We start from the raw sequence: 26,578 nt of genomic DNA, 5'->3' as shown, positions 1-26,578 counted from the left end.
AAGTTGGGAGGGGGTTAGGGATAGCATAAACCTCCAAGGTCTTTTGAAAACAAGGTTTCCAGGACCCTGAGGGGGCAGGCCATTGTTAGGAAAAGGTCATTTATTACTGAAAACTTAGCCATGAGACCTTTCGGATATAAATCAGATATGTATATATTAGCTTGGAGAATGACTGTTAACATATCTTGGGGGGTAGGGATAAGGAAGTTTCCAAAGGAAATTCTGTATGTTAAAGAAGACTTACAGGATTCTGGAGGTCGGGGTAATGTTAAACTAAGATTTCTTTCTGCCCTTAGCAAAGTAATAATATTGAGGCAGCTGAGCTCCCAGAGGGAAGGTCACTCTACCCTTTTCAAGTACTTGTCGGGCGGGCACCTGAGTGGTTCAGCAGTGGTTCAGCGGCTGAGTGTCTACCTTCTGCCCAGGGCATGGTCTTGGAGTCCTGGGATCGAGTCCCACATTGAGCTCCCTATATGGAGCCTGCTTCTCCCTCTGCCTGTGTCTCTGTGTGTGTGTGTCTCTCATGAATAAATAAATAAAACCTTAAAAAAAACAAAAACAAAGGACTTGTCAATAGACTGTAGGCAGTAAGGAAATTGAATTTGTTTCTTTTGCCTTTGTTTCCCACATCAGTCTACCTTCCATCATGATTCTCAAACATAGGTTATGTTGAGGTGTGCTAAATGGTATCCCCAGAGTCATAGAAAACAAATAGCACACCGTCCTGAAGTTTCAACAGTTAAAAAGTTGGCAGACTCATATTAAAACAAGTCAAAACTCCTCAAACATGAATATACAACACAGTAGAATATGCAGTTTTGATAGGTTTTTATTCATCATGGGGTTTCAAAAACAGTATTGAACTTAGATCTATGCCCCAAGATCCCTTAGAATACAAATTAATGGCTTCAGCCAATGGAGGGATATTTTAATGGAATAATTTTGTAAGAATTCTGATCTACACTGGCATGAGGTCAGAAACCTGATCTGTTAAATCGCAGCTACATTTCTTTGCCTCCTGGGAGGAGGCCTGTGCAAAATATTTTGGAACCAAGAAAGTCGCTGTCATAAAATACTGATTTTCTGGAGAAAATGAGGAAGTGACATGGAGGTTGCTAAGAGACTCAAACTGGCTTGGGAGATGTCATCAATGAACTTTGTTTTAAAGCTGAACTTGGTATTTTATTTATGTATTTGTGTATTTTATTTATGAGTTGATATATGTCAATGATTGGTTAATAAATGATCTCTGTAGAGAAAAAACTATCAATTTGGGCTGTTGGCAGAACAGAAGAGGTAAACATTTTCTAGAATAACCCATTTTCTAGAATTAGCTTTAGACTATTTTCTAGAGTCATTTTTTCCAGAATTAACCCATTCCTGCTTGAAAACAGAGGACAAGTCACTTCTTTGCAGAAAGAATGCAGGATAGAGTAAACACAGAACCAGTTTTAATCCCCTTGGACCAGAATCTAAAGTTCTCCAGGCCTCAATGTTCTCATTAAAAAAATAATAATAAATAAATAAATTTAAAAAAACCCCACAAAGATGAAAGGAGTTAGTTGTGGTTTGACTTTTGCCCTCTCTCCTTCTTTTCTTCTCTACCTTTCCATTTCTTCCACCATTCCCAGAGAGCCTGGGGAGCTGACAAGGAATAGTACAACTCCATTTGAACGGGAAAGTGGTGCCTGTGTATTAGGAAGTCAGAACAAAGGACCTGGGTCTCCCCCAACCCTGAGATTCCCTCTGATGATCTACACAGGCTTTTTGCTAAGGAAGCATTTAGAGAAAGAATCAACTGCCTAAACTGTAAACACATTTAGATCCTACTGTTTACTCCCGGTTCAAAAATGAATTTGCACAAAAGGATGACCTAGAAATAAGCAGGGAAAAGCTGTGTGGCATTTAGATGCATATCACATATACATAATTGATTCCTTAAAAGGTTAAATACGCTTAGCATATGTATGGATAGTGATATACCCATGATGGGTTCATAATCATTATGGCAATGGCTTTGTTTTACATAATTCTAAAGTAAATGTCGTGTTTCTTTGGAGATTCCAGGACTGGTATTCAGAAAAGCATATGTTTCCAAGTACATAGCAGGGTAAGAGGAGGTACTCTTTCCCAAACAGAAGGACTATTCTTGTAACAAGTACACTAAGCTTTATGAGGCACGGAGACTGCCACTAAATTCTCTTTGGAATTGAAATGCAATTACATATCGAGGACAAATGCTAAATATAAACAGAAAGGCCAAATACATGATTTTTTTTTTGCTTTGTTTTTGCAGTATATTTGCAGGAAGAATTAAATACCCCAAACAGAGTATAATCCTTTTTTTTGTTTGTTTATTTTTTTATTGGAGTTCTATTTGCCAACACATAGCATAACACCCAGTGCTCATCCCATCAAGTGCCCCCCTCAGTGCCAGTCCCCCAGTCACCCCATCCCCCAGCCCACCTCCCCTTCCATTACCCCTAGTTCTTTTCCCCGAGTTAGGAGTCTTTTTCTTCTCCCTTCCCTTATATTCCCTTTCACTGTTATTTATATTCCCCAAATGAATGAGAACATACACTGTTTGTCCTTCTCCAATTGACTTACTTCACTCAGCATAATACCCTCCAGTTCCATCCACGTTGAAGCAAATGGTGGGTATTTGTCGTTTCTAATGGCTGAGTAATATTCCATTGTATACATAAACCACATCTTTATCCATTCATCTTTCGATGGACACCGAGGCTCCTTCCACAGTTTGGCTATTGTGGACATTGCTGCTAGAAACATCGGGGTGCAGGTGTCCCGGCGTTTCATTGCATCTGAATCTTTGGGGTAAATCCCCAACAGTGCAATTGCTGGGTCTTAGGGCAGGTCTATTTTTAACTCTTTGAGGAACCTCCACACAGTTTTCCAGAGTGGCTGCATCAGTTCACATTCCCACCAACAGTGCAAGAGGGTTCCCCTTTCTCCACATCCTCTCCAACATTTGTGGTTTCCTGCCTTGTTAATTTTCACCATTCTCATTGGTGTGAGGTGGTATCTCATTGTGGTTTTGATTTGTATTTCCCTGATGGCAAGTGATGTGGACCATTTCCTCATGTGCTTGTTGGCCATGTCTATGTCTTTGTCTGTGAGATTTCTGTTCATGTCTTTTGCCCATTTCATGATTGGATTGTTTATTTCTTTGCTGTTGAGTTTAATAAGTTCTTTATAGATCTTCGATACTAGCCCTTTATCTGATATGTCATTTGCAAATATCTTTTCCCATTCTGTAGGTTGTCTTTTAGTTTTATTGACTTTCTTTTGCTGTGCAGAAGCTTTTTATCTTGAAGTCTCAATAGTTCATTTTTGCTTTTGTTTCTTTTGCCTTCGTGGATGTATCTTGCAAGAAGTTACTGTGGCCAAGTTCAAAAAGGGTGTTGCCTGTGTTCTCCTCTAGGATTTCGATGGAACCTTGTCTCACATTTAGATCTTTCTTCCATTTTGAGTTTATCTTTGTGTATGGTGTAAGAGAATGGTCTAGTTTCATTCTTCTGGATGTGGCTGTCCAATTTTCCCAGCACCATTTATTGAAGAGACTGTCCTTTGTCCAGTGGATAGTCTTTCCTGCTTTGTCAAATACTAGTGGACCATAGAGTTGAAGGCCCATTTCTGGGTTCTCTATTCTGTTTCATTGATCTATGTGTCTGTTTTTGTGTCAGTATCACACTGTCTTAATGATCACAGCTTTGTAGTACAACCTGAAGTCTGGCATTGTGATGCCCCAGCTCTGGTTTTCTTTTTCAATATTCCCCTGGCTATTCGGGGTCTTTTCTGATTCCACACAAATCTCTTTTTTTAAATATTTTATTTATTTTTCATGAGATACAGAGAGAGAGAGAGGCAGGGACACAGATAGAGGGAGAAGGAGGCTTCACACAGGGAGCCTGATGTGGGACTTGATCCTGGGACTCCAGGATCATGACCTGGGCTGAAGGCAGCACTAAACTGCTAAGCCATCCAGGGATCCCCAATTCCATACAAATCTTAACATGATTTATTCCAACTCTCTGAAGAAAGTCCATGGTATTTTGATAGGGATTGCACTGAATGTGTAAATTGCCCTGGGTAACATTGACATTTTCACAATATTAATTCTGCCAATCCATGAGCATGGAATATTTTTCCATCTCTTTGTGTCTTCCTCAATTTCTTTCAGAAGTGTTCTGTAGTTTTTAGGGTATAGATCCTTTACCTCTTTGGTTAGGTTTATTCCTAGGTATCTTATGCTTTTGGGTGCAATTGTAAATGGGATTGACTCCTTAATTTCTCTTTCCACAGTCTCATAGTTAGTGTATAGAAATGCCACTGATTTCTGTGCATTGATTTTGTATCGTGCCACACTGCCAAATTGCTGTAAGAGTTCTAGCAATCTTGGGGTGGAGTCTTTTGGGTTTTCTATATATAGTATCATGTCATCTGTGAAGAGGAAGAGTTTGACTTCTTCTTTGCCTATTTGAATGCCTTTTATTTTTGTTGTCTGTCTCAGCAAGAGGCTAGGACTTCTAGTACTATGTTGAATAGCAGTGATGAGAGTGGACATCCCTGTTGTGCTCCTGATCTTAGGGGAAAGGCTCCCAGTATTTCCCCATTGAGAATGATATTTACTGTGTGCTTTGCATAGATGGCTTTTAAGATGCTGAGGAATGTTCCTTCTATCCCTACATTTTGAAGAGTTTTGATCAGGAATGGATGCTGTATTTTGTCAAATGCTTTCTCTGCATCTGTTGAGAGGATCATATGGTTCTTATTTTTTCTCTTCTTGATATGATCTATCATGTTGATTATTTTACAAGTGTTGAGCCACCCTTGCATCCCAGGGATAAATCCCACTTGGTCATGATGAATAATCTTCTTAATATACCATTGGATCCTATTGGCTAGTATCTTGTTGAGAATTTTTGCATCTGTGTTCATCAGGGATATTGGTCTATAATTCTCCTTTTTGGTGGGGTCTTTGTCTGGTTTTGGAATTAAGGTGATGCTGGTCTCATAAAATGAGTTGGGAAGTATTCCATCCCTTTCTATATTTCAGAACAGCTTTAGTAGAATAGGTATTATTTCTTCTTTAAATGTTTGATAGGATTCCCCTGGGAAGCCATCTGGCCCTGGACTTTTGTGACTTGGGAGGTTTTTGATGACTGCTTCAATTTCCTCCCTGGTTATAGGCCTGTTCAGGTTGTCTGCTTCTTCCTGTTCCAGTTTTGGTAGTTTGTGGTTTTCCAGATATGTGTCCATTTCTTCTAGATTGCCTAATTTATTGACGTATAGCTGCTCATAATATGTTTTTAAAATCATTTGTATTTCCTTGGTATTGGTTGTGATCTCTCCTTTTTCATTAATGATTTTATTAATTAAAGTCTTTTCTCTTTCGTTTTTAATAAGGCTGGCTAATGGTTTATCTATCTTATTAATTCTTTCAAAGAACCAACTCCTGGTTTTGTTGATCTAAATTCTCTTTGGAATTGAAATGCAATTACATATCGAGGTTGAATAGCAGTGATGAGAGTTGATCTGTTCTCCAGTTCTTCTGGTTTCTATTTCTTTGAGTTCTGCTCGAATCTTTATTAACTCTCCTCTTCTGCTTGGTGTAGGTTTTACTTGCTGTTCTTTCTCCAGTTCCTTTAAGGTGCAAGGTTAGCTTGTGTATTTGAGTTTTTTCCAATTTTTTGAGGGATGCTTGTATTGCAATGTATTTCCCTCTTAGGACTGCTTTTGCTGTATCCCAAAGATTTTGGACGATTGTATCTTCATTCTCATTAGTTTCCATTAATCTTTTTGATTCTTCTCTAGTATCCTGGTTTACCCTTTCATCTTTTAGCAGGATGCTCTCTAACCTCCACGTGTTTGAGTTTCTTCCAAATTTCTTCTTGTGATTGATGTTCAAGTTTCAAAGCATTTATCATCTGAAAATATGCAGGACAATCCCAATCTTTTGATATCCGTTGAGACCTGATTTGTGACCCAGTATGTGGTCTATTCTGGAGAAAGTCCATGTGCACTTGAGAAGAATGTGTATTCAGTTGCGTTTGGATGTAAAGTTTTGTAAATATCTGTGAAATCCATCTGGTCCAGTGTATCATTTAAAGCTCTTATTTCTTTGGAGATGTTGTGCTTAAATCTGTCATTTGCAGAAAGTTCAGTGTTGAGGTCTCCCAGTATTAGTGTATTATTATCTAAGTGTGTCTTTACTTTGGTTATTAATTGACTGATATACTTGGCAGCTCCCATATTAGGGGCATAAACATTCATGATTGTTAGGTCCTCTTGTTGGATAGATCCTTTAAGTTTGATATAGTGTCCCTCTTCATCTATTACTACAGTCTTTGGGGTAAACTTTAATTTATATGATATGAGGATTGTTACCCCTGCTTTCTTTTGAGGACCATTTGAATGGTAAATGGTTCTCCAACCTTTCATTTTCAGACTGGAGGTGTCCTTAGGTCTAAAATGAGTCTCTTGTAGACAGCAAATAGATGGGTCTTGCCTTTATCCAGTCTGAAACCCTGCACCTTTTGATGGGATCAAGCCCATTCACGTTCAGAGTTACTATTGAAAGATATGAATTTAGTGTCATCATAATACCTATTCAGGCCCTGTTTTTGTGGATTATTTCTTTGGGCTTCCTCTTTCTTTTACAGAGTCCCCCTTAATATTTCTTGCAGAGCTGGTTTGGTGGTCACATATTCTTTCAGTTTCTGCCTATCTTGGAAGCTCTTTATCTCTCCTTCTATTCTGAATGAGAGCCTTACTGGATAAAGTGTTCTTGGCTGTATGTTCTTCTCATTTAAGATCCTGAATATATTCTGCCAGCCCTTTCTGGCCTGCCAGGTCTCTGTGGAGAAGTCTGCTGTTAATCTAATATTTCTCCCCATATAAGTTAGGGATTTCTTGTCTCTTGCTGCTTTAAGGATCTTCTCTTTATCTTTGGAATTTGCAAGTTTCACTATTAAATGTCAAGGTGTTGAATGGTTTTTATTGATTTTAGAGGGGGATCTCTTTATATCCTGGATCTGAATGTCTGTTTCCCTCCCCAAATTAGGGAAGTTCTCAGGTATGATTTGTTCAAATATGCTTTCTGGTCTTCTGTCCTTCTCGGCACCCTCTGGAACCCCAATTATATGTAGATTTTTTCCATCTGAGGCTGTCATTTATTTCTCTTAACCTTTCCTCATGGTCTTTTAATTGTTTTTCTCTTTTTTCCTCAGCTTCCTTCCTTGCCATCAACTTGTCTTCTATGTTACTCACTCTTTCTTCTACCTCATTAACCCTCATCGTTAGGACCTCCATTTTGGATTGCATCTCATTTGATTTTTAATTTCTGCCTGATTACATCTCAATTCTGCAGTCATGAAGTCTCTTGAATCCTTTATGCTTTTTTCCAGTGCCACCAGTAGCTTTATAATTGTGCTTCTGAATTAGCTTTCTGACATCGAATTATAATCCAAATTCTATAACTCTGTGGCAGAGAGTACTGTTTCTGATTCTTTATTTTGTGGTGAATTCTTCTTTCTAGTCATTTTGCTCAGTGCAGGGTGGCTGTATGAGCAGGCTGCATCAAGAATATCAATCAAGACCTAAGTAAATTTCACCCTAGATGATTCTGCCGAGGTCAGAGACCAGAAATTGAAAACAAAGATCAGAACAAAATAAAACAAAAGGACCACTAAAGAGAAAAACAAATTGTAAAACAAAGTAGTAAAAAATAAAAGGCCAGGAATCCTAAGGAAGAAAAAAAAGAAAAGAAAAAGAAAAGAAAAGAAAAGAAAAGAGAAAAGAAAAGAAAAGAAAAGAAAGAAAAGAAAAGAAAGAAAAGAAAGAAAAAAAAAGGAGAAGGAAAAAAGGGGGGACTGGGAGATGGTGGTGGTGAAGAAGTTGTAGTGGAGGGAAAATGTAGTCTACCTGAGGGGTTCTAGAGGGTAATCCTCTTGTTTCTGAGTATATTAAGTTCTGTAACTTAGAAGATGCTTAGTTCCAAATTTATATATATCAGAAACACTTGTAGAGGGCTCCAACATTGACCACCAAAACATAAATGAGATAAAAGAGGGGGGCAGAATGGGAATGAGGAATCTCACGGAATGGCATACCACTTGGTTCTGGGTGCATACTTGTCATGTTTTAGAAGGTATTAACTTATGCCATTGTAGAAATAAATGAGACAGAAAAAACAAAAAACACAAAACAACAACAAAAAACATATCTTGTATATCTCCCCAAATTAAGTTGAGTATGTTGAAGGGAATCTAGAAGTGGAAAATATATCTAGGACCTGTAATTGTAGAATATCAAAGTCAAAAAGGAAGAATCTTTTAAGAATCTTAAAAATGAAGAGGTGGTAAAATATTATAGTTAAGGTGGGAAAAGAGAAAAAAAATGGAAATTTACAGCCTGGTATAAAAATGAGTTGTACTGGAAAAAAGAAGGGAAAAAAAAGGAGGGGTACCCTCTGGTTCTATATACCGTAAATCCCTCTGACTTCCCCTGGAGCTTTCCAGCGCTGCTCTGTCAAGCACATGCTCTCCGCTGCCCTTCCAGCTGGTCTTCTGGGGGAGGGGCTGCTGTGCTGATTCTCAGGTGTGTGCACCTGGGGGAGCTGCCTGCCCCCTGCCAGGTGCTGGACTCAGGTGAGCTGTTTATCCTGTGAGGCCCCTGATCCCTGATAGTCCCGTCAGTCCCAGGCACAGGGTGACACCAGGAGGAACAACCCCACAGGCGGTGGCCACCTCTCTAGCCCTGGAGTCGGCTCCCGCAGTAACTGCCGCAGCTCCCAGTGCGCACTGGCCTAGATGCTCCCGGGGCGGGGGGCGCTGACCTGCACGGCTCGGGGGCGCCCTGTGGCAGGACCGTTGTCCTGTGCCCTCCCTGCCTCCGCCCATTCTGGGGACCACAGGATCCTGGGCTGTGTCCCCCGGCGCCCTGGGATCCGGGGCCTGCGCCGCTGGAATTGCACCCCCCGGGGCCGGGCTCCCGAAGGCATCAGGGCACAGCCCCCTCCGCCCGGAGCCCCCGCCTGACCCACCGGCTTCTCCCGAGGCCCCGCCGGGCGCTCCAGCCCTTTACCGAGATCCGACCGGGTGTGTGGGGCGCTCCCCCCGGCGCCCTCCTCTGCCAGTGACCCCGGGATCCTGGAGGCTCCGCTGCCCTCCTGCGGCTCTGCCCGGGTTCCCTGCTGAGCGCCTCTCCCTCCGGAAGGGTCCGGTGCGGATTCTCAAAGTTCCTGCTTCTCCCGGGGGCTCTCCTGTCCCGAGGCTCTTGCCACCTCCTCGTAGGGGCCCCTCCCCCACTTGATTCTTTTTTATATTTTTCCTGCCTTCCCACTTTGTTAGAAGTGAAAATCCTTCTCTCTGTAGTGTTCCAGCTGTTCTCTCTTTAAATCTCAGGTCGAATTCGTAGGTTTTCAGGATGATTTGAAAGTTATCTACGTAAGTTGGTGGGGCCAGGTGCCTTGGGGACCCTACTCCTCCACCATCTGTCCCCGCCCCACAACACAGTATAATCCTTAATTGAACACACAGTTTAGGCAATTTGGTGAGTCCTTTAGAAGCTTTTTTCAAAAGCTTATTGTAGCTCCAGAAGGGCTGGTCTCTTCTTATGTAAACAATTATAAGGAGGCTAAGGAAATTGATGAAAGAACCAAGTCACTAAGAACTATGTAGAAGGAAATACTGTAATGTATGCCATAAAATCGGGGGGAAATAGGCAATTTGTTGTGTAAAGATACATATGTAAGTGGTAAAATATGAATGGGAATGGTTATTACAAAAATTCAAGCTTTGGGTTTCTTCTCTGGGGAAGGAGGGAAATACAATCTGTGTGGTGCACAGAGGGAGTTTTGCTGGATGTATGATCTATGGTGGGTATTTATTGTTGATGTTAAATATTGTTATACAGTTTTTTTAGGTAAGTTATATTTCTTAAGTTTTGAGAATGGAAAAGGCAAAATAATGGTGAAGAAAAGCACAAATTAAGTTAGTTGGAAAACAATTTAAGATAGTAATAATGATAAGGGTAAACGTATTGATCTTAGGTTGATCGAAGTATCTTCATATTGTAGTTTTGAGGGGGGAGGGCAAAGGGAGAGAGAACCCCAAGCAGGCTCCACTCCCTGTGCAAAGCCCCCCTGCTCTCAGGATCCTGAGCCCAAATCAAGAGTCTGATGCTCAACTGACTGAACCACTTAGACCTAACCCGTTCATACGGTTTTTTTTTTAAATTTAAATACGTGCTATGTACAAGACACAACTAAAATAGATCCCCAGAAGGAAGGGTTGAAAGTAGTAAGATAAGAAATATACCAGATAAATACTAACAAAAGAAAACTATTGTAGTCCTTTAAATAATGGGAAAACTGGACCTTAGGACAAAATGTGGTGTCGTTTATTTCCTATCTCCAATGGCTGCTCTCTATCCTGAGCCTATTCCATCCTGGCATCTGCTTCTGACCTTCCAGGACTTTTGGTTGATCATCTCCACCTATTTCTGTCTTACTCCACATTAACCATTTTCAAAGCTCAGAATCTTTAATCTCTCAACTCTAGTAGTGCATATCATCTGTGTACCATTCATTTGGTACCTACATTAGCTGTGTTTTAGTGTTATTGATATTCATGCATTTCTTTAATTAAATTGTAGTAATCTAGAGCTAGAGACTATACCTTCTTCATCTTTTAACACCCACCATCATCTCCCCGTAGGTCCTGCCATATGGTAGAATCAAGTCACCTGACATATAGTAGAAAGTCAATAAACATGTCAATAGTCGACTAAAAAATGGCTTCTGAAAATGCATTAAAAGCTCTTTCAGGATGCTTGAGTACTTTGCCAATGCTATGTATTTACATTTTCTAAGCAATCTCTCAGCCAAAGTTTTAGAATGGGAAGAGGAAAAGACACTGTGGTTAGAGAGTGATCCATAGTTGTGCGGAGCTATGGGTGAAGACCATTAGCCAGTAGGAGGGTGCCCACCTCTGGACCTAGCTGGAAACTCTGGCAGGCTCATTACTGATTCTCAAGCGCAGAGACTGCATCCAGTAAACTTTTTGTCTCTACACCTGGAACAAAGTCCGACATGTAGTACACAGTTAATAAATGCTTCTGCAAAGTGTGGCAGAATTAAATATTAGTCTCAGATAATTTAATTCTTCCTGTGGCTTCAAAACAACATGCTGTCAAAGGCTTCCCAGTGTAGGACTTTAGCTCTGGCTTTTTTCCCCAGGGAGGGTAGACAAGCCAGCCCAGCTGAGGCAGGATGCAGATGTTAGCACTAGAATTGGTGCTCTGGGCTAAGGGCTGATTGGAGCAAAGTGGGTAGAATGGATTTGGTTCTCATAGCGGATAGTGGGCTATGGAAACATGAAACAGATGTTTAAAAATATGATGAGGAAGCCCATGGAAGAGCTCTTCACTGTTTGTGTTATTGACCAATGAGAAATAGCTGGAATTCCTTCTTGCTCAAGATAGGCTGTCTGCTGGAAACATTTTTAAAACATTCTGGTTTTTGAATATGCAATATATAAAGCATGTAGTATAACTTTAAAAGTGTATGGTAGGTGTATGGTAAAAATAAGTGTGCCTACCACCTTTGCCCAATGTTGTTCTCTCTAAAGATATCTACAGTTGCCAAGGTATTCCACTTATTTTTGGGTACACACAAGCATTTCATATTTGGATATACATATATATGTTTATATGTGTTTATATATTTTCAGACAAATAGTTCATCTAATAACATATTATATTGAATCTTGATTTTTTCATCTAACAACCACTGTGGTTCTTTGTATTTTTACTTGTGTTATTTTTAAAAATACTAGCCTCTAATATTGTCTAATATATTGTCCAACATTTGCTTTGTGAAAGAATGAATGAATGATATAATAATAATCTCTAATTCATTCTGAACCTAAAAGTCACCTACCAGCAGATTTTGAAAATGCCTTCTCTTACAGCCCATCCCCAATATGTGTCTTTTTGCTTATAAATATATTCAAACCTCAAAATTAATCTCAAAAAGATTCATCCTATAGGAACCTTCCCTAAATATTGCCTTTCATACTGTCTTGTAGAGGTTATCTCCAAGCACTTAATACTCTGCTATTTTTGATTGTCCTCTGATTCTTATTTGTTAACATAATGACCATAAAGATGTGAATAATACTCAACAATTTTTGTTGAATACTTATTTGTGCCACAGACTTCACAAAGCACATTATGTACATTTCTCATTAATTCCTATGACACACCTTTCCCCTTAGTGAGAAAATTCCATGTTGTGGTCCTTGGTCAATTCTAGGGTCCCTGTATAACCTCCCACCTGCCATAGCACTAAAACCCTTTCTCCTACTTTTTATTACCGTTCCTGCCTTCCCTTTCTCAATTTCCTACTGTCTTACTTCCTGAAATCACTTGCCAAGTAAATGTCTTACACTCGAATCCTCATTTGGGGTCTGCTTTTAGAGAAATCAAACCTGAGGAAACTGAAGTATAGTGTGTGAATAACTTGTTCAAGTTTATGTATATACATCAAGCAGCAGATTCAGAGCTTGAGCCCAAAATTATGCCCAATAGTGCCTACCTGACTGCCAACTAGATAGTTAAGTGCTTTGAAGCAGGCCAATGAAAACTGTATTCCCTCTGTAGTGTGTTTCAAAATGCAAGCCAGAATCAGAGCTTAATACATATTTCTGCTGGTCAGTGTTTTAGACTGTCTTTTTCTCACCCCAGCACATCAGGACATGCGTTTTAGGCACTGTTAGCTAAACACATGTGCTCATAATTTCTCCTGAAACTATGATTTTAAAAAAGAGTTCCTCATGCTCATGTAGTGCCTGAGTGTCTTCTTGTTGTTCTACAGATAGCAACTTCATCCTTGCGAATGCCCAGGTGGCTAAGGGGTTCCCCATAGTCTACTGTTCTGATGGCTTCTGTGAGCTCGCTGGATTCGCCCGGACTGAAGTCATGCAGAAGAGTTGCAGCTGCAAATTCTTATTTGGAGTTGAAACCAATGAGCAGCTGATGCTTCAAATAGAAAAGTCATTGGAGGAGAAAACAGAATTCAAAGGAGAAATTATGTTCTACAAGAAGAACGGTGAGTGGCTTTCCTAGACTGGTGCTCATTGGGCAGTTGGGAAGGATCACCTGCTTTCAACTCAGTAACTACTCCATAACTCACATTCAAGCTTACTGGCATTTCCCATAAATATACACTGTTATTGAAGTTCCACAAACGACTCGGGCAATAGTCATGTTTTAGCCATTAGCAGCATAAACTGCTTGAAAATTTAGCATTAGAATTATAACTGTTCAATGTTATATATTAACTAAATGACTATATGTTAAAGTGAAGTGTCTTATAATTTCACTAGGGTCATTCTTAAAATACATATTAGATATGATAGTTGTTAATATATTATTAATAGATGATCTTATCCAGGGATATTCTCCAAATTACGTGCCTTTAAGAACCACATCTGAACCACAGTCATTAAGACAGAAATCCGAGTGTTCACTGGCAGAAGAGGAAGTTAATGTAAAGGACAGCATAGGCATTTTCTCTTCCAGTTCCTTGGCCACGGAGCCTTTCTCACTACTTTTTAAAAGACAAAATAAGAGGCACGTGGTGTACCTCAGAGTAGGAATAAATTTGCCTAGACTCAAAATTGCTGCTGAGGAAAGTGTTTTCCTGTGGCTGGTTTTGTGTCTCTTTTCTAAATAAAAGAAGATATAGGGACCGGTATGGTATCTGCAGTGCTTGGGTCTGAAGTAGGAATTGGTTTCTTTACCTCATGGGTCCTGGTAGTTTGGATGAATCCAAGAGGCATGATCCTGGGGAAATGCCAACTCAAAATTAGAACAGATTGGGGCACCTGGGTGACTCAGTGGTTGAGCATCTGCCTTTGGCTCAGGTCATGATCCCTCTTCCTATGTCTCTGCCTCTCTCTCTGTGTCTCTCATGAATAAATAAATTAAATCTTTTTTAAAAAAAGAGAACAGATTGTCATTTTCCAATTTCTAAAATTCTTTTTCTTTAATAGTTTTCCCTGAAATAACATCGCTGTCGAGATTTATTTCCATGCAGGGCTACCAAGCTAGAGAATAGACTTCCTCACCTCTTTTGAAGTTGGGCTGGGTGTGACAAAATTTTGGGCCAGTGATATGCAAAAGAATGATTTATGTAACTTTTAGGAAAAATGCCTAAAAAATAGAATTGTTTGTCATCTAATTTTTCTTCTCCCTTCCCATAATATTATGGACTGTATTGTGTGTCCTCAAAATTCATATGTTGAAGCTCTAACCCCACTGTGACTGCATTTGGAGAGAGGGCCTTTAGAGAGGTGATTAGAGTTAAATGAGATCATAAGGGTGGGGCCCACATCCAAATGACTAGTGTCCTTATAAGAAGAAGAGATACCAACGATACAGGCACATGGATGAAAGGTTATGTAAGTACAGGATGAGAGAGGCCTCAAGATAAAACAGCCCTGTCAGCACCCTGATCTTCATTTGCAGCCTCCAGAACAATGAGAAAATAAATTTCTCTTACTGGAATCATTTCATTTTGGGGTCTTTTTGTTACAAAATCTAAATTGCATTCTAACTCTGGGTTTCTCAGCTTTGGCACTGTTGATTTTTTGGGTTGGTAAATTTGTTGTAGGAGGCTATCCTGTACATTGCTGATGATTAGCAGCATTTCAAGCCTCTATATTTTGCTCTCAGCACTTAGTATTGGGGTCACCGTCAGGAAGAGGTATAGCGTCCTGAACATGGGAACCTCATCTTCTTTTATAACTTATTTGTCTTTGGAGGACAGTCTTTGATCATGTGAATTTTGGATACATGGTAGTCATGAATTATTGGAAAGTACCATTCTAGGAGGAACAGAATATCCAGTGCTTTGGTATTAGGAACATAGTTCAGACCTTTGTGTCCTTCCCAGTGTCAATAGATAAGGCCTGTGTAGCAAATATGATAAAATAAAAGGACTCCAGCTCTGTGTAATTATACCGCAATCACCGAAGAGAGCCTGAGATAGAAGAAAATAGGAGATGCCATGGAGAATGCAGACTGGTCAGGAGTGATAAAACCACCATCTGGTGGAACAAAGAGAAAAGGGATATTTGTCTAAATTATCCGCTGACTGCAGATTTGTCCTTCTCAAGATAGGTCCCTTGTATAGGTAACTCCAGATCCATCTGAACGTCTTCCTTTTTAAGCCAGCTCAAAATATCTAAATGTGGCAGCACTGAGAAAGGTTTAGGCCAAGGGGCAGAATCTAGATGGGAAGCCCAAAGGATGGAAACTTTAGAGGCCAGAAAGGTAGAAAATACGGAGTACAGTGTGGGAGTCAACACCCAAAAGAATTTCCTGAGCCCAGGATTTTATAAGATGTCTATAGCCTTGGACCTCCTTGGGTGGAAATGATTAAAGGCACCAGTCTGCTGTAACCCAATCAATATGGAGAATTGTCTGACATTTTGAGCCAATAAATTGATCCAATTATAAGTGATTGAAAATTGCTCCCTTCCCTCTGATAATCATGCTGTATGTTAGCTAGTTTTGTAAATATCTCTCTCCACATACAATGGTGAACCTTTGAAGCACAACCAATACATGAGTTGTTTCAACATGTCCAGCAGGTAGAGCTTGAGTTTAGAGCAGGGTCCGTCAGACAGTTAGTTCGCAGGAAATGTTTGCTGAATGGAATTGAAAGTGATCATTAGAGGGACTTATGGATACTTCAGAGGATGTCTGGATTTCTGATTTTTAAAACAAAGCTTATGCCCTCAACAGTCCTCCTTCTCGCCTTCATTTGGCTATTATTGATAATGCTGCTATAAATATCAAAGTCCATATACCCCTTCAATCTGTATTTTTGTATCTTTTGGGTAAATACCTAGTAATGTGATGCCTGGATCATAAGATAGTTCTATTTTTCACTTTTTGAGGAAACTCCACACTGTTTTCCAGAGTGACTGCACCAGTTTGCATTACACCAACAGTGCAAGAGGGTTCCCCTTTCTCTGCATCCTCACTAATACCTGTTGTTTCTTGTGTTGTTAATATTGTTAATTTTAGCCATCCTGAGAGGTGTGAGGTGGTAGGTATCTCATTGTGGTTTTGATTTCTATTTCCTGATGATGAGTGATATTGGGAATCTTTTCATGTATCTGTTAACCATTTGGATGTCTTTTTTGGAAAAGTGTCTATTGATGTCTTCTGTCTATCCTAAAACAATTTTAAAAGAGAGATACTCTTACATTGTCATATTACAGATGAAAAGGCCAATATAAAGAAAGAATAAGATTTTTAAAAATTAAGTAATAATTAGGAAGACAGTTTCACAGATAAACATAATATAAATCTACATTTGGTATGCTATGGTGAGCATAGCAAAATGTGTATAATTGTCAAATCAGTATATATTTGAAACTAATATAACATTTTATTTCAATTATACTTCAATAAGATCATCTATTTTCAAAAAATAAAGCAATTGCATAATTACCATAAAAAAGTAATCACTGATTTATAAATTTGTTCAGTATTGTGTTGTCACATTGTGTATGATTGTATTAAGAATCCCATTTATTTCAAGTAAAGCACCTACATACAATTCACACATAAAAAAAATACAATGCAGACTTTTGTCTAAAATGGCGATAATATTTTACACTTTCATGTTTAGTAGTTAACAGTTCTCATTACTTATCCTCCCTCTAGATAGTCAAGGGTCTACCTATATCAGAAATGAGTACCATTAAGATGCCTTTTCAAAAAGCAGTCTCCTCCACTTCTGTTGATATCAAAAGGCATTAACTAGGGCTATTCTAGGCAAACAGATGTATGGCTATCAACCAAGGCTAACCATTTTATTAATTTGTGTTCATTCTGTCATTGTTTCTTTTAATATGCGCAATACTAAAATCTTTGTGGTTTTCTCCTTTTCTTATACAGAGCATACACAGTATTGCACAGTATTCTGCACTTCAGCAGAACAGTATATATTCTCTAGGACTGTGTATACCTTGTAGAACAATGTATGCTAAAAGTCATTCATTCTCTTTTATAGCTGCATAGTATGATATCATCTGAATCTATCATCATCTATTCAATCGTCTGTTGATGGACTTCTGCGTTCCTACTGGAATGTGGTCTGTTTTCTTTGCCTTTTCTGCCCCTCTCTCTTTTAAATACTTTTATTACTTAGAAAGTTTGTGTCTTTTTCTAAAAGTTATCCTTAACATGAGGCATTTATTTACCTTTAGGGTACTTACAGTCCACTTTCTCAAGATTTTGTCTTCATTTCCTACAATAAACAATGTTGTGACTAGCCGGGAGCCAATTCTTCCTTCTTATCCTTTCCCCTGATTATTTAAAGTAATATTTTTTTGTATCAGTTATCATCTGTAAGACAGCATGTTCATTCTGCTCTCCTCGTAGTCTCCCTTCTTCCTCTCTGACCTCTTTCATAGTTATATTTACATTGTCAGCAAATAGCAATTGCATATATTTTGTCATTCTTATACTCTGTCATTTAATCTTACTGCTATTGTTAAATATGCTTAATGATAACCGTATATCCTTAGTCCAAAGCTTCTCCAATCTCTTCTTGATTTCCTGAAGCCTGATCTCTGAGCCATCTCAGAAAGAGCTCATGGGAACTGTTTTCTCTGAATTCTTGCTTGTTAATAACTGTGTAACTGTGGCCTTTAGACTGGTAGATCAGTTTGGCTGAAAATTAAGCTTTTGGTTCATATTTTCTTCATTTAAATATCTCAATTATGTTATTCCCTTATGTACTGGTATAGAGTATTATTTTACCTTAGAAGTGTTGCTATTTAAGTATCTTGATGTTTTGTCCTGGATGTTCAATGAATTTATTTTATTTTATTTTTATTTATTTTTTATTTTAATCCAATATTTTTACTGGTGTATATTTTGGCATAGGCCATGGGTCAGCACACCTGTTTGTAAAGGGCCAGATAGTAAATACTATATGTATTGCAGGCAATCTGTCTCAAGTACTCCTTTCTGTCACTGTAGTGTGAAGCAGCCCTGGAAAATATGTAAATGACTAGGTGGGCTGTCTCACAATGTGTCTATGTTGACAAAAACAGAAAGTAGGTTAGATTTGGCCTTCAGGCCACAGTTTACGGATAGTTGATACAGAATGTTTAGAGTCAGATTTTACTTCTGATATGTTATATGTCCTTTCTTATTTATTTAAGTCTCTTTTATTGTAGGAAATTTTTCTTGAATTGTAATTGTCATTATTATTTTTCCTATTGCTTTGACTCTCCTCTTTAATAACATCCAATTATATCTCTATTGGGTCCTCTTTGCGTGTTCTTTATCACTTTGTCTTTTTCATTTCTTTTTTTTCCCTTTTTTTTTTTTAACCATGTGTAGTTTATTTCCTTTCCCTTATTCTTGTGGTATGCATTCACAATGTATTTCTTCTCTTTAAAAATCTTCAATCCTTTGTCTTCTGTTTATGTGCCCTCCTGAGCTCAGTTTGCTCATACTATTATTTTTTTTTTAATTTTTTTTTATTTATTTATGATAGTCATACAGAGAGAGAGAGAGAGAGGCAGAGACAGAGGCAGAGGGAGAAGCAGGCTCCATGCACAGGGAGCCTGACGTGGGACTCGATCCCGGGTCTCCAGGATCGCTCCCTGGGCCAAAGGCAGGCGCCAAATCGCTGCGCCACCCAGGGATCCCCAAGCTCATATTATTCATATCATTCTTTGCCTAGTACATTAGTTGCTAGGGCTGCCATAACAAAGCACCACACACTGTGTGGCTTAAACAACAAGAATGTATTTTCTCAGTACTCTGGAGGCTGGAAGTCCAAACTCAAGATGTTGGCAGAATTGCTTCCTTTTGAGGTCTCTCTCTCTGGCTTGTAGATGACTGCCTTTTCCTCTCGGTGTCTTCATATGATCTTGTCTCTCTATGTTTTGTCCTAATGTCTTCTTTTTATAAGGAAACCAGTCAATATGACTCAGGTACATCCATATGACTTCATCTTAATTAATTCTTCCAAGATTCTGTCTGCAAATACAGTCACATTGTGAGGTCATGGGGATTAGAATTTCAATATACAAATTTTGAGGAAATACATTCATTCTGTAATACTTATTCATGTTATTTCTGAGTCTTTAAGTTACTGTGTGTTGTTGTTTCAAATTTGGTAAGGTTTTCTTGATTACCTTTGCTTTATTTTGAAATGTTTTGGTTTTGTGTACTCCATGGAATATTTTGGGTGTGTTTTTACTTTATGTAGGTTTTTTGGTCAGATAATTTTTTTAAAAGATTTTATTTATTTATTTGTTTGTTTGTTTATTTATTTATTTATCAGAGAGACAGAGGCACAGGCAAAGGGAGAAGCAGGCTCCATGCAGGGAGCCCGATGTGGGACTCAATCCTGGGTCTCCAGGATCAGGCCCTGGGCCGAAGGCAGCGCCAAACTGCTGAGCCATCCAGGCTGCCCTGGTCAGATAATTTTTGTCTTTATTCTTCTCTTTTATCCTTGTCTGTTGTTTGTTCGAAAAATATGTTTTCTTTGACTTTTAGAAGAATATTGGAAATAGAGGTATGCTTGGAAAACTTTCCTAATCTATGGCTCTAAGTCCCTTCTGCCATCACCAGAAAGTTTTTTTCTTTTTTATTTTTTTTAAAGATTTCATTTATTTATTCATGAGAGACACACACATAGAGAGGCAGAGATATGGGCAGAAAGAGAAGCAGGCTCCATGCAGGGAACCTGATGTGGGTCTCGATCCTGGAACTCGAGGATCATACCCTGAGCTGAAGGCAGACGTTTAACCACTGAGCCACCCAGGCATCCCAGAAAGTATTTTTTCTTAATCACTTTTTAGCACAGATACATTTTTGCTACTTCCTGAGATTGGTTTCCTCTCCTAGCATGGCCTCTCCCACACTAGTATTTGAAATATTTTCTTTCTTTACCCTGATCTTCATGCTCTGACCAAGTAGAGTTCTGGTTCCAACAATTTCCAAGAAAGATTTTCTCAGAGTGTTGAAGGGTCAGGCAACCCCAACACCATCCTATCTTTGTGTAGCCCACTTGCAATCACTGTAAATTGAAGAATGTAAAGCTCCTTTGTATTTTGTTTTTTAAGATTTTATTTTTAAGTAATGACAGCCAACATGGGGCTTGAACTCACAGCCCCAAGATCAAGAGCCCACCCTCTAAGCCAGCCAGGTGCCTCTCCTTTCTAGTTTTAATTGTTTTCAGATCTGTCTATGAAGTCCTCTACTTTCAGAGCATTTCTTCTTTTGGGAATAGAGATACCTTTTGACAATTTATGAGACCCCCCCAATCTCCTAGGCCTATTGGGAATTCTCCTTTTCCTATCCTGTTTTTTCCTATGCAGCTGTTGTTCCTACAGAATCTAGCTTCTTAGTCAACTAATCCTTCACAATAGAGCTAAAAATACACAATGAAGAAAGATAATCTCTTCAATAAATGATGTTGGAAGAACTGGATATCCACATGCAAAAGAATGAAATTGGACCATAATCTTATGTCATATGTAAAAGTCAACTCAAAATGGAGTAAAAACTTAAATACTAGGGGTATTGCCCTATCACTCTGTATTCTGAGGTCCCAAGGGGACCATTGTCATACAGTTTGATGTTTTTCATGGATTTCTGATTTTGCTACCTTAGTTACTTTTACTTTAATTTTGTGAAAGGATTGGGGATATCTCAAAAACCAAGTCCTTACCACCATGGCTCTTTCATGTAATACTTTAAACAATTTCTTTAGACATTGTACAGTTGCTTTGCTGATATAAGCCCAGTCTGTGAGAGTTTCATTCTCCTTCTTTTTTTTCTTCCTAAATGGTGATTTGCATGGTTGGGATGTGAGGCTTAATGTAGAAAGGGTCCCTTCACTTCTTGTTGACCACTGAGTCATGCATGGCTCATCTGTCTGATGTTCCCCTTATAGCATTACAGCTGAGTTTTGTAGCTGGTGGTACTCCCTAAATCACTTTACCTCCCCTTAGCTCTTAAAAGGTGAGCACACTCATCCTTCATACAAAGAAGCAAAGAGAGTCTCTGAGAAAATAAACTGGAACATCCTTTGTGCTCTCACATTTCCTCAAAAGTAGGCAGCCACCTCCATGTTGATAAAGAGGTATCTTGACAAGCAGTTTTTCTCGAGTCCCAAATACAGAAATAAAAGGTCTCTAATGTCTTCAGTGTTTCCAAAAAACTATCCAACACAGCTTCTTCCTGCTTCAAAGCTGTGAAGCCTCAGAGTGAAGAGATTATCTCTAGTCTCCCATATTCCTTTTCACAATCTCACAAACTGAAGGGATACCGTAGTATATCATGTCATATTGCCATCTTCCAGACTCTAGCTTCTTCCTAAGGTTTTAAATGGTAGAAAGTTATATCCTCCACCATGGTAGATCATCATGATTGGCTGTATGGGCCCCAACCTTTACATGTTAATCTTAGCATATCCTCTACAGAAATCTTACCTTTCAAGTCTATTTTGTTTTTCTTTTATTTTTTATTTAAAAAAAATTAATTAAAAAAATTAATTCTAGTATACTTAACATAATGTTATTAGTTTTGGGTGTAAAATATAATGATTCAACAATTCCATACATCATCCTGTGCTCATCTTGACAAGTACACTACTTAATCCCCATTATGTATTTCATCCACCTCTCCATCCACCTACCCCCTGATAACCAGTAGTTTATTCTCTAATAGTTAAGAGTCTGTGTCTTGCCTTATCTCATTCTCTTTCTTCTTTTTTTTAAATCCTTTGTATTGTTTCTTAAATTCCGCATATGAGTGAAATTATATTGTATTTGTCTCTGACTGACTTATATTGCTTAGCATTATACTTTCTAGATCCATCCATGTTGTTGCAAATGGCAAGATTTCATTCTTTTTGATGGTGGAATAATATTCCATTCTATCAAGCCCAATTTCATATTAGCTAGATCCCAGGAAGAAAAAGGCTGGAGGAGAATAAAAATGTCAAAAGAAAATTAAAATGGCATCATTAATTTTGCAAATATCGTGTCCCGATGTATCAGTTTGTTAGAGATATCACAACAAAATACCACACAAACCAGTGGCTTAGGCAACAGAAATTTATTGTCTCACCCTTCTGGAAATCCACCATCAAGGGGTCAGTTGAGTTGGTTTCTTTGAGGGCGGTGAGGAAGATTTTGCTCCATGCCTCTGCCCTAGCTTCTGGTGGTTTGCTGGCAATCTTCAGTGTTCCTTAGCTTGTAGAAGCATTTTCTTGATCTCTACTTTCACCTTCACATAGTATTTTCCCTATGTGAGTGGCTGTGTTGAGATTTCCACATTTTTATCAGGACACCTGTCATATTTCATTAGTGCTTACCTTAATGTCCTCACTTTAACCTGATTACTTCTGTAAAGACTCTATCTCCTAATAAGGTCACATTCTGAAGTACTTAGGTGTTAGGATTCTATCATTTCTTTTTGGGAGATGAAAGTAAACCTAAAACACCTGGTTACATTCACATTAAATGTATTACAATTTGCCCCAAATTGTCAACTAGTAAACAAAGAAACCAAGATACATAAACATCCTCTGACTTCAAGGTCCTTGCTCTTAAGCCACTGAATCTGTGGAAAGGGGATTGGTACCATCTCCCAGGGACTTCTCTAGGGATGTTTGACTCAATAATTGGGGGGTGCTGCTTTTACCATCTAATGGACAGGAGTCAGGGATGCGAAATGTTCTATAATGTATGGGTTGGTCTTGCAATTGAAGAATTGTCCAGTGTCTAACATAGCTTTCTTTCTTTTTAAATTTTTAAAAATTTTATCGAGGTATAATTAGTATGCCAAAATTACACATATTTAATGTATATGATTTGATTAGTTTGGACATATATATATACCTGTGATACCAGAGCACAATCAAGATACTAAACATATCCATCACCTCCAAAAATTTCCTTGTGTTCTTGTGGCTTGTTTATTTGTGGTAAGAACCCTTAACATGAGATCTATCCTCTTAACTTTATAGAAAGTGAAATAAACCATTCACAGAAGGACAAATACTACATGATTCTACTTACATGAGGTATCTAAAATAGTCAAACTCATAGAAGCAGAGAATTAAATTTTTTTTTCTAATGGTTGAGAGGAGGAGAAAAAAGGTAGTAGCTGTTAGCTAGATATAAAGTTTCAGTTTTGCAAGATGAGTAAGTTGGAGAGAACTGCTGTATGACATAGTACCAAAAGTTAACAATATAGTATTTTGCACTGTATGACTTTCTAATGCCCCATCAGGTTTTCCAGGAAGTGAACACTGGCTTCTAATTATCTGAACAGTATTTTGAGGAAGGCTTTAATTTCCCATTGAATTTCCAAGAAGAAAACCTTAGTGTAATGAGGAATGGTTAAACTTTTATCTTGTTTCGAATTTCACCCATTTCAGAAAAATATTGTCACTGACTCATAGTACTTGTCATGGATGTAGCACATCCACATGGACTCTGCATTCCGAGCTCTTGCATTCCCTGGAATTCTGCATATCGATCCAGTTATCCAGCTGCCAATGCACATCTTTTGCTGCAGGCAGGCACACCTGAACACTTCATGTTGAGATGCATATTAGTTTCTCAGAGATGACCTCACTTTAATTTTCTGTTAGATTACAGTTGATAATACTTAGTGCTTTTTTCTGAAAACAAGCTATATAATCATATTAATTATGATTTTTCAGTTCTAAATAGAGAAGAGGGAAGTACAAATATTTGTTACAAAAGGGAATCTTGAGTCTGGTAGAGTTTTAGATAACTCTTTTCACTCACAAATTCACTCATTCCTAGGTTACCTTCAAGAGTTGCCGTTTATTTCCATGTACCTTCTGAACTATTGCTTACTGTTTTTCAGTTGACTCACTTTATTTTTTAAGATTTTATGTATTTATTTGAGAGAGAGAGAGCACAAGCAGGGGAGCAGCAGACAGAAGGAGTGGGAAAAGCAGATTCCATGCTGAGCGCTGAGCAGGAAGCCTGATGCGGGGCTCAATCCCCCAAACCTTGGGATCATGACCTGAGCTGAACACAGACACTTAACTGACTGAGCCACCCAGGTGCCCCTAGTTGATTCACTTTATAAAAATTCAAATTGCAGGATCCCTGGCGGCTCAGCTGGTTTAGCATCTGCCTTTGGCTCGGGGTGTGATCCTGGAGTCCTGGGATCGAGTCCCACATCAGGCTCCCTGCATGGAGGCTGCTTCTCCCTCTGCCTCTCTCTCACTCTCTCTCTCTCATTAATAAATAAAATCTTTTTAAAATAATTCAAATTGCAAGCAAAAGAAAACTAAATCACTACTCTAAATGGAAAACTGAGATCTCTAGCCTCAAAAAGAAGGTAACCATAAATAAATATGCAATGAGGGGCACGTGGGTGGTTCCCTCAGTTAAGTGTCCAACTCTTGGTTCTGGTTCAGGTTGTGATCTCAGGATCCTGAGACCGAGCCCTGTGTAAGGCTCTGCGCTCAGTGGGGAATCTGCTTGAGTTACTCTCTCCCTCTTCCTCTGTACCAGCACACATCCCTTCTCGTGTGCACATGCATGCACGATCTCTCTCTAATAAATAAATCTTTTAAAAAATAAATATGCAGCAAAACATTGTAATTTCGTTTCTTGAAATTAATATATATATATATATATATATCACGAAATCTAAGTAACAATAAATCTAATTGATTATAATGTACCAACCAGCACACTTTTCTTTTCCCAATAAGAATTCAGGTAAAAAAAAAAAAATTCAGGTAAAAATGAATTGTCTCACATTTACAGATAAGGAAACTGTTGCACAAAAATAATTTGAACACAGAAGTGTGTGTTATGTGATAGTCCTCAGCTTGTCAAGACATGGAAAAATGCCTAGAAATATCAACGCTTTTTAAAATATATATACAGTTAGCTTTTTAACATTCTGTGATAATGGACTTTAAATATTTGTGACAATAAAAACAATTTATTTACAATTTACTATTTGTAAATATTTGTTTAAGGAGGATTCCTGGGGGGTGAGGAATCCTTTGTTTATTTGGCTGCTAGATGTATATTCAAATGCAAATCAGAAGCTGAAAAACTAAATTGTTCAGTAAATAAAAAGTAGCATTGGAGTTAGGGGAAAGCTGGAACCTTGAAACTGAGGAGCCTTCTCTTGGGTGACCAGGGGTGGAAGAAGAGAGGTAGGGGAAGATTGGAAGAGAAGATGAGAGGAGAGTGAGAGAAATGAGGAGACATTGAATGTTGTCTTGCTCATTTCCCTCAAAATGTTTAAATATAGGTTGGATGTACTAGCTGCATAGTTCTGTTTCAATGCACATTAAAACTAACAGATATTAAAATGTAAGGTATTTATATGAACTACCTAAAATAATCTGTGTCCTACGAAGAGTATGCCTACCACTAGCTGGGCAACACACTGTCTTTACTCTGGCACACATATAAACTGTCAGAATCAGGCATATGCTTATTCAGTCTTATGAGGTCAGTTCATGATCAAGGGCAAAAGGAAGCAGATTTCCTCATGAACTTTCTTTTTCTTTTTCTTTTTTTTTTTTTACAATGAGCTGCTCATAGCAGATAATTATAGTAAGGAACACCACTTTCCTTCTAACACTAAGTTTATATGTAAGATATTCTTAGTGAGTTCTGTTACACTCAGTTTTTCAAATGACTTTGCATATGATTTTTAGAATATTTGATTATGCCCTCCAGGTACTTTAGAATTGGAGCTCAATATAGGAAAAGAGACAAAGCCTTGGGGTTGTAAAATGTCAAATGATTCTCAAAATTAACATTTTAAATGCACTGGCATCATTTCATTCCCATTCCTGTTAAGAGATGGGCATTGCAAATAGAATGGTTTCCACATAAGATCCAAATTTCAGAGCAAGGGGTGTCATGCCCATCCATGTAATAAGAAAATGCACTTTAATGGAAACTGTAGTGTCTTCTGTGGCTGTGGGGGTTCCCAGCATGGGCATCACTCACAGTCGCTTTACATTTCTACCACATCCAAAGAACAATGAGGCAAGCAGTGGGCCAGGAACCTATTGCAACAAGAGTTCGAGAACCAGCCTTGAGATTACAGAAAAGAAAAGAAACTTTATTTTAAGGTGGAGCAAGCCCTGGGGTGGAGGGAAAGGTAATTCTGAGTGAAGCAAGATCATTTTCCTTCTTAGCCCTCCCATAGACGCAGACCAGAGTTCCCAAGAAAGGCAGCACAAAGGCAAGTGCTATCCTTTGATAGACTCTCCTCAGGCCTTTGAGATTGTCAAAGCCATGAGCATTAGCCTTGCTTGGGATGGTCCTTTGGTAGCAACTGAAAGCTTCGGAGTGAGCCTGGAGGACAGTGAAGAGCTTAGAGTCTTAAATTCTTGGAAGCCAAGAGGACTAGATTGTAGAGACACTTCTGGATTTTGGAAGTATCTGTGAAGAGCCCTGTTGGGTTCACATTTCCTGAAAAGCTA

General features: G+C 38.6%; 1 protein-coding gene across 1 annotated transcript in view; it reads left to right on the top strand.

Annotated features, from left to right (window-relative positions):
• Positions 1–26,578, top strand: part of KCNH8 (potassium voltage-gated channel subfamily H member 8) — a 367,898-nt gene that overhangs the window by 114,418 nt on the left and 226,902 nt on the right. Inside the window, exon 2 of the mRNA XM_025448969.3 lies at positions 12,899–13,132. Within this exon, the coding sequence (XP_025304754.1) occupies positions 12,899–13,132 (234 nt within the window). The remainder of the gene's footprint in view (positions 1–12,898; positions 13,133–26,578) is intronic.

The sequence above is a fragment of the Canis lupus genome, chromosome 23 (assembly GCF_003254725.2).
Source record: "Canis lupus dingo isolate Sandy chromosome 23, ASM325472v2, whole genome shotgun sequence".
In the NCBI taxonomy this organism is placed as follows: domain Eukaryota; kingdom Metazoa; phylum Chordata; class Mammalia; order Carnivora; family Canidae; genus Canis; species Canis lupus.
The sequence above is the reverse complement of the archived record's forward strand: the minus strand, read 5'-3'. Positions and strand labels throughout refer to the sequence as shown.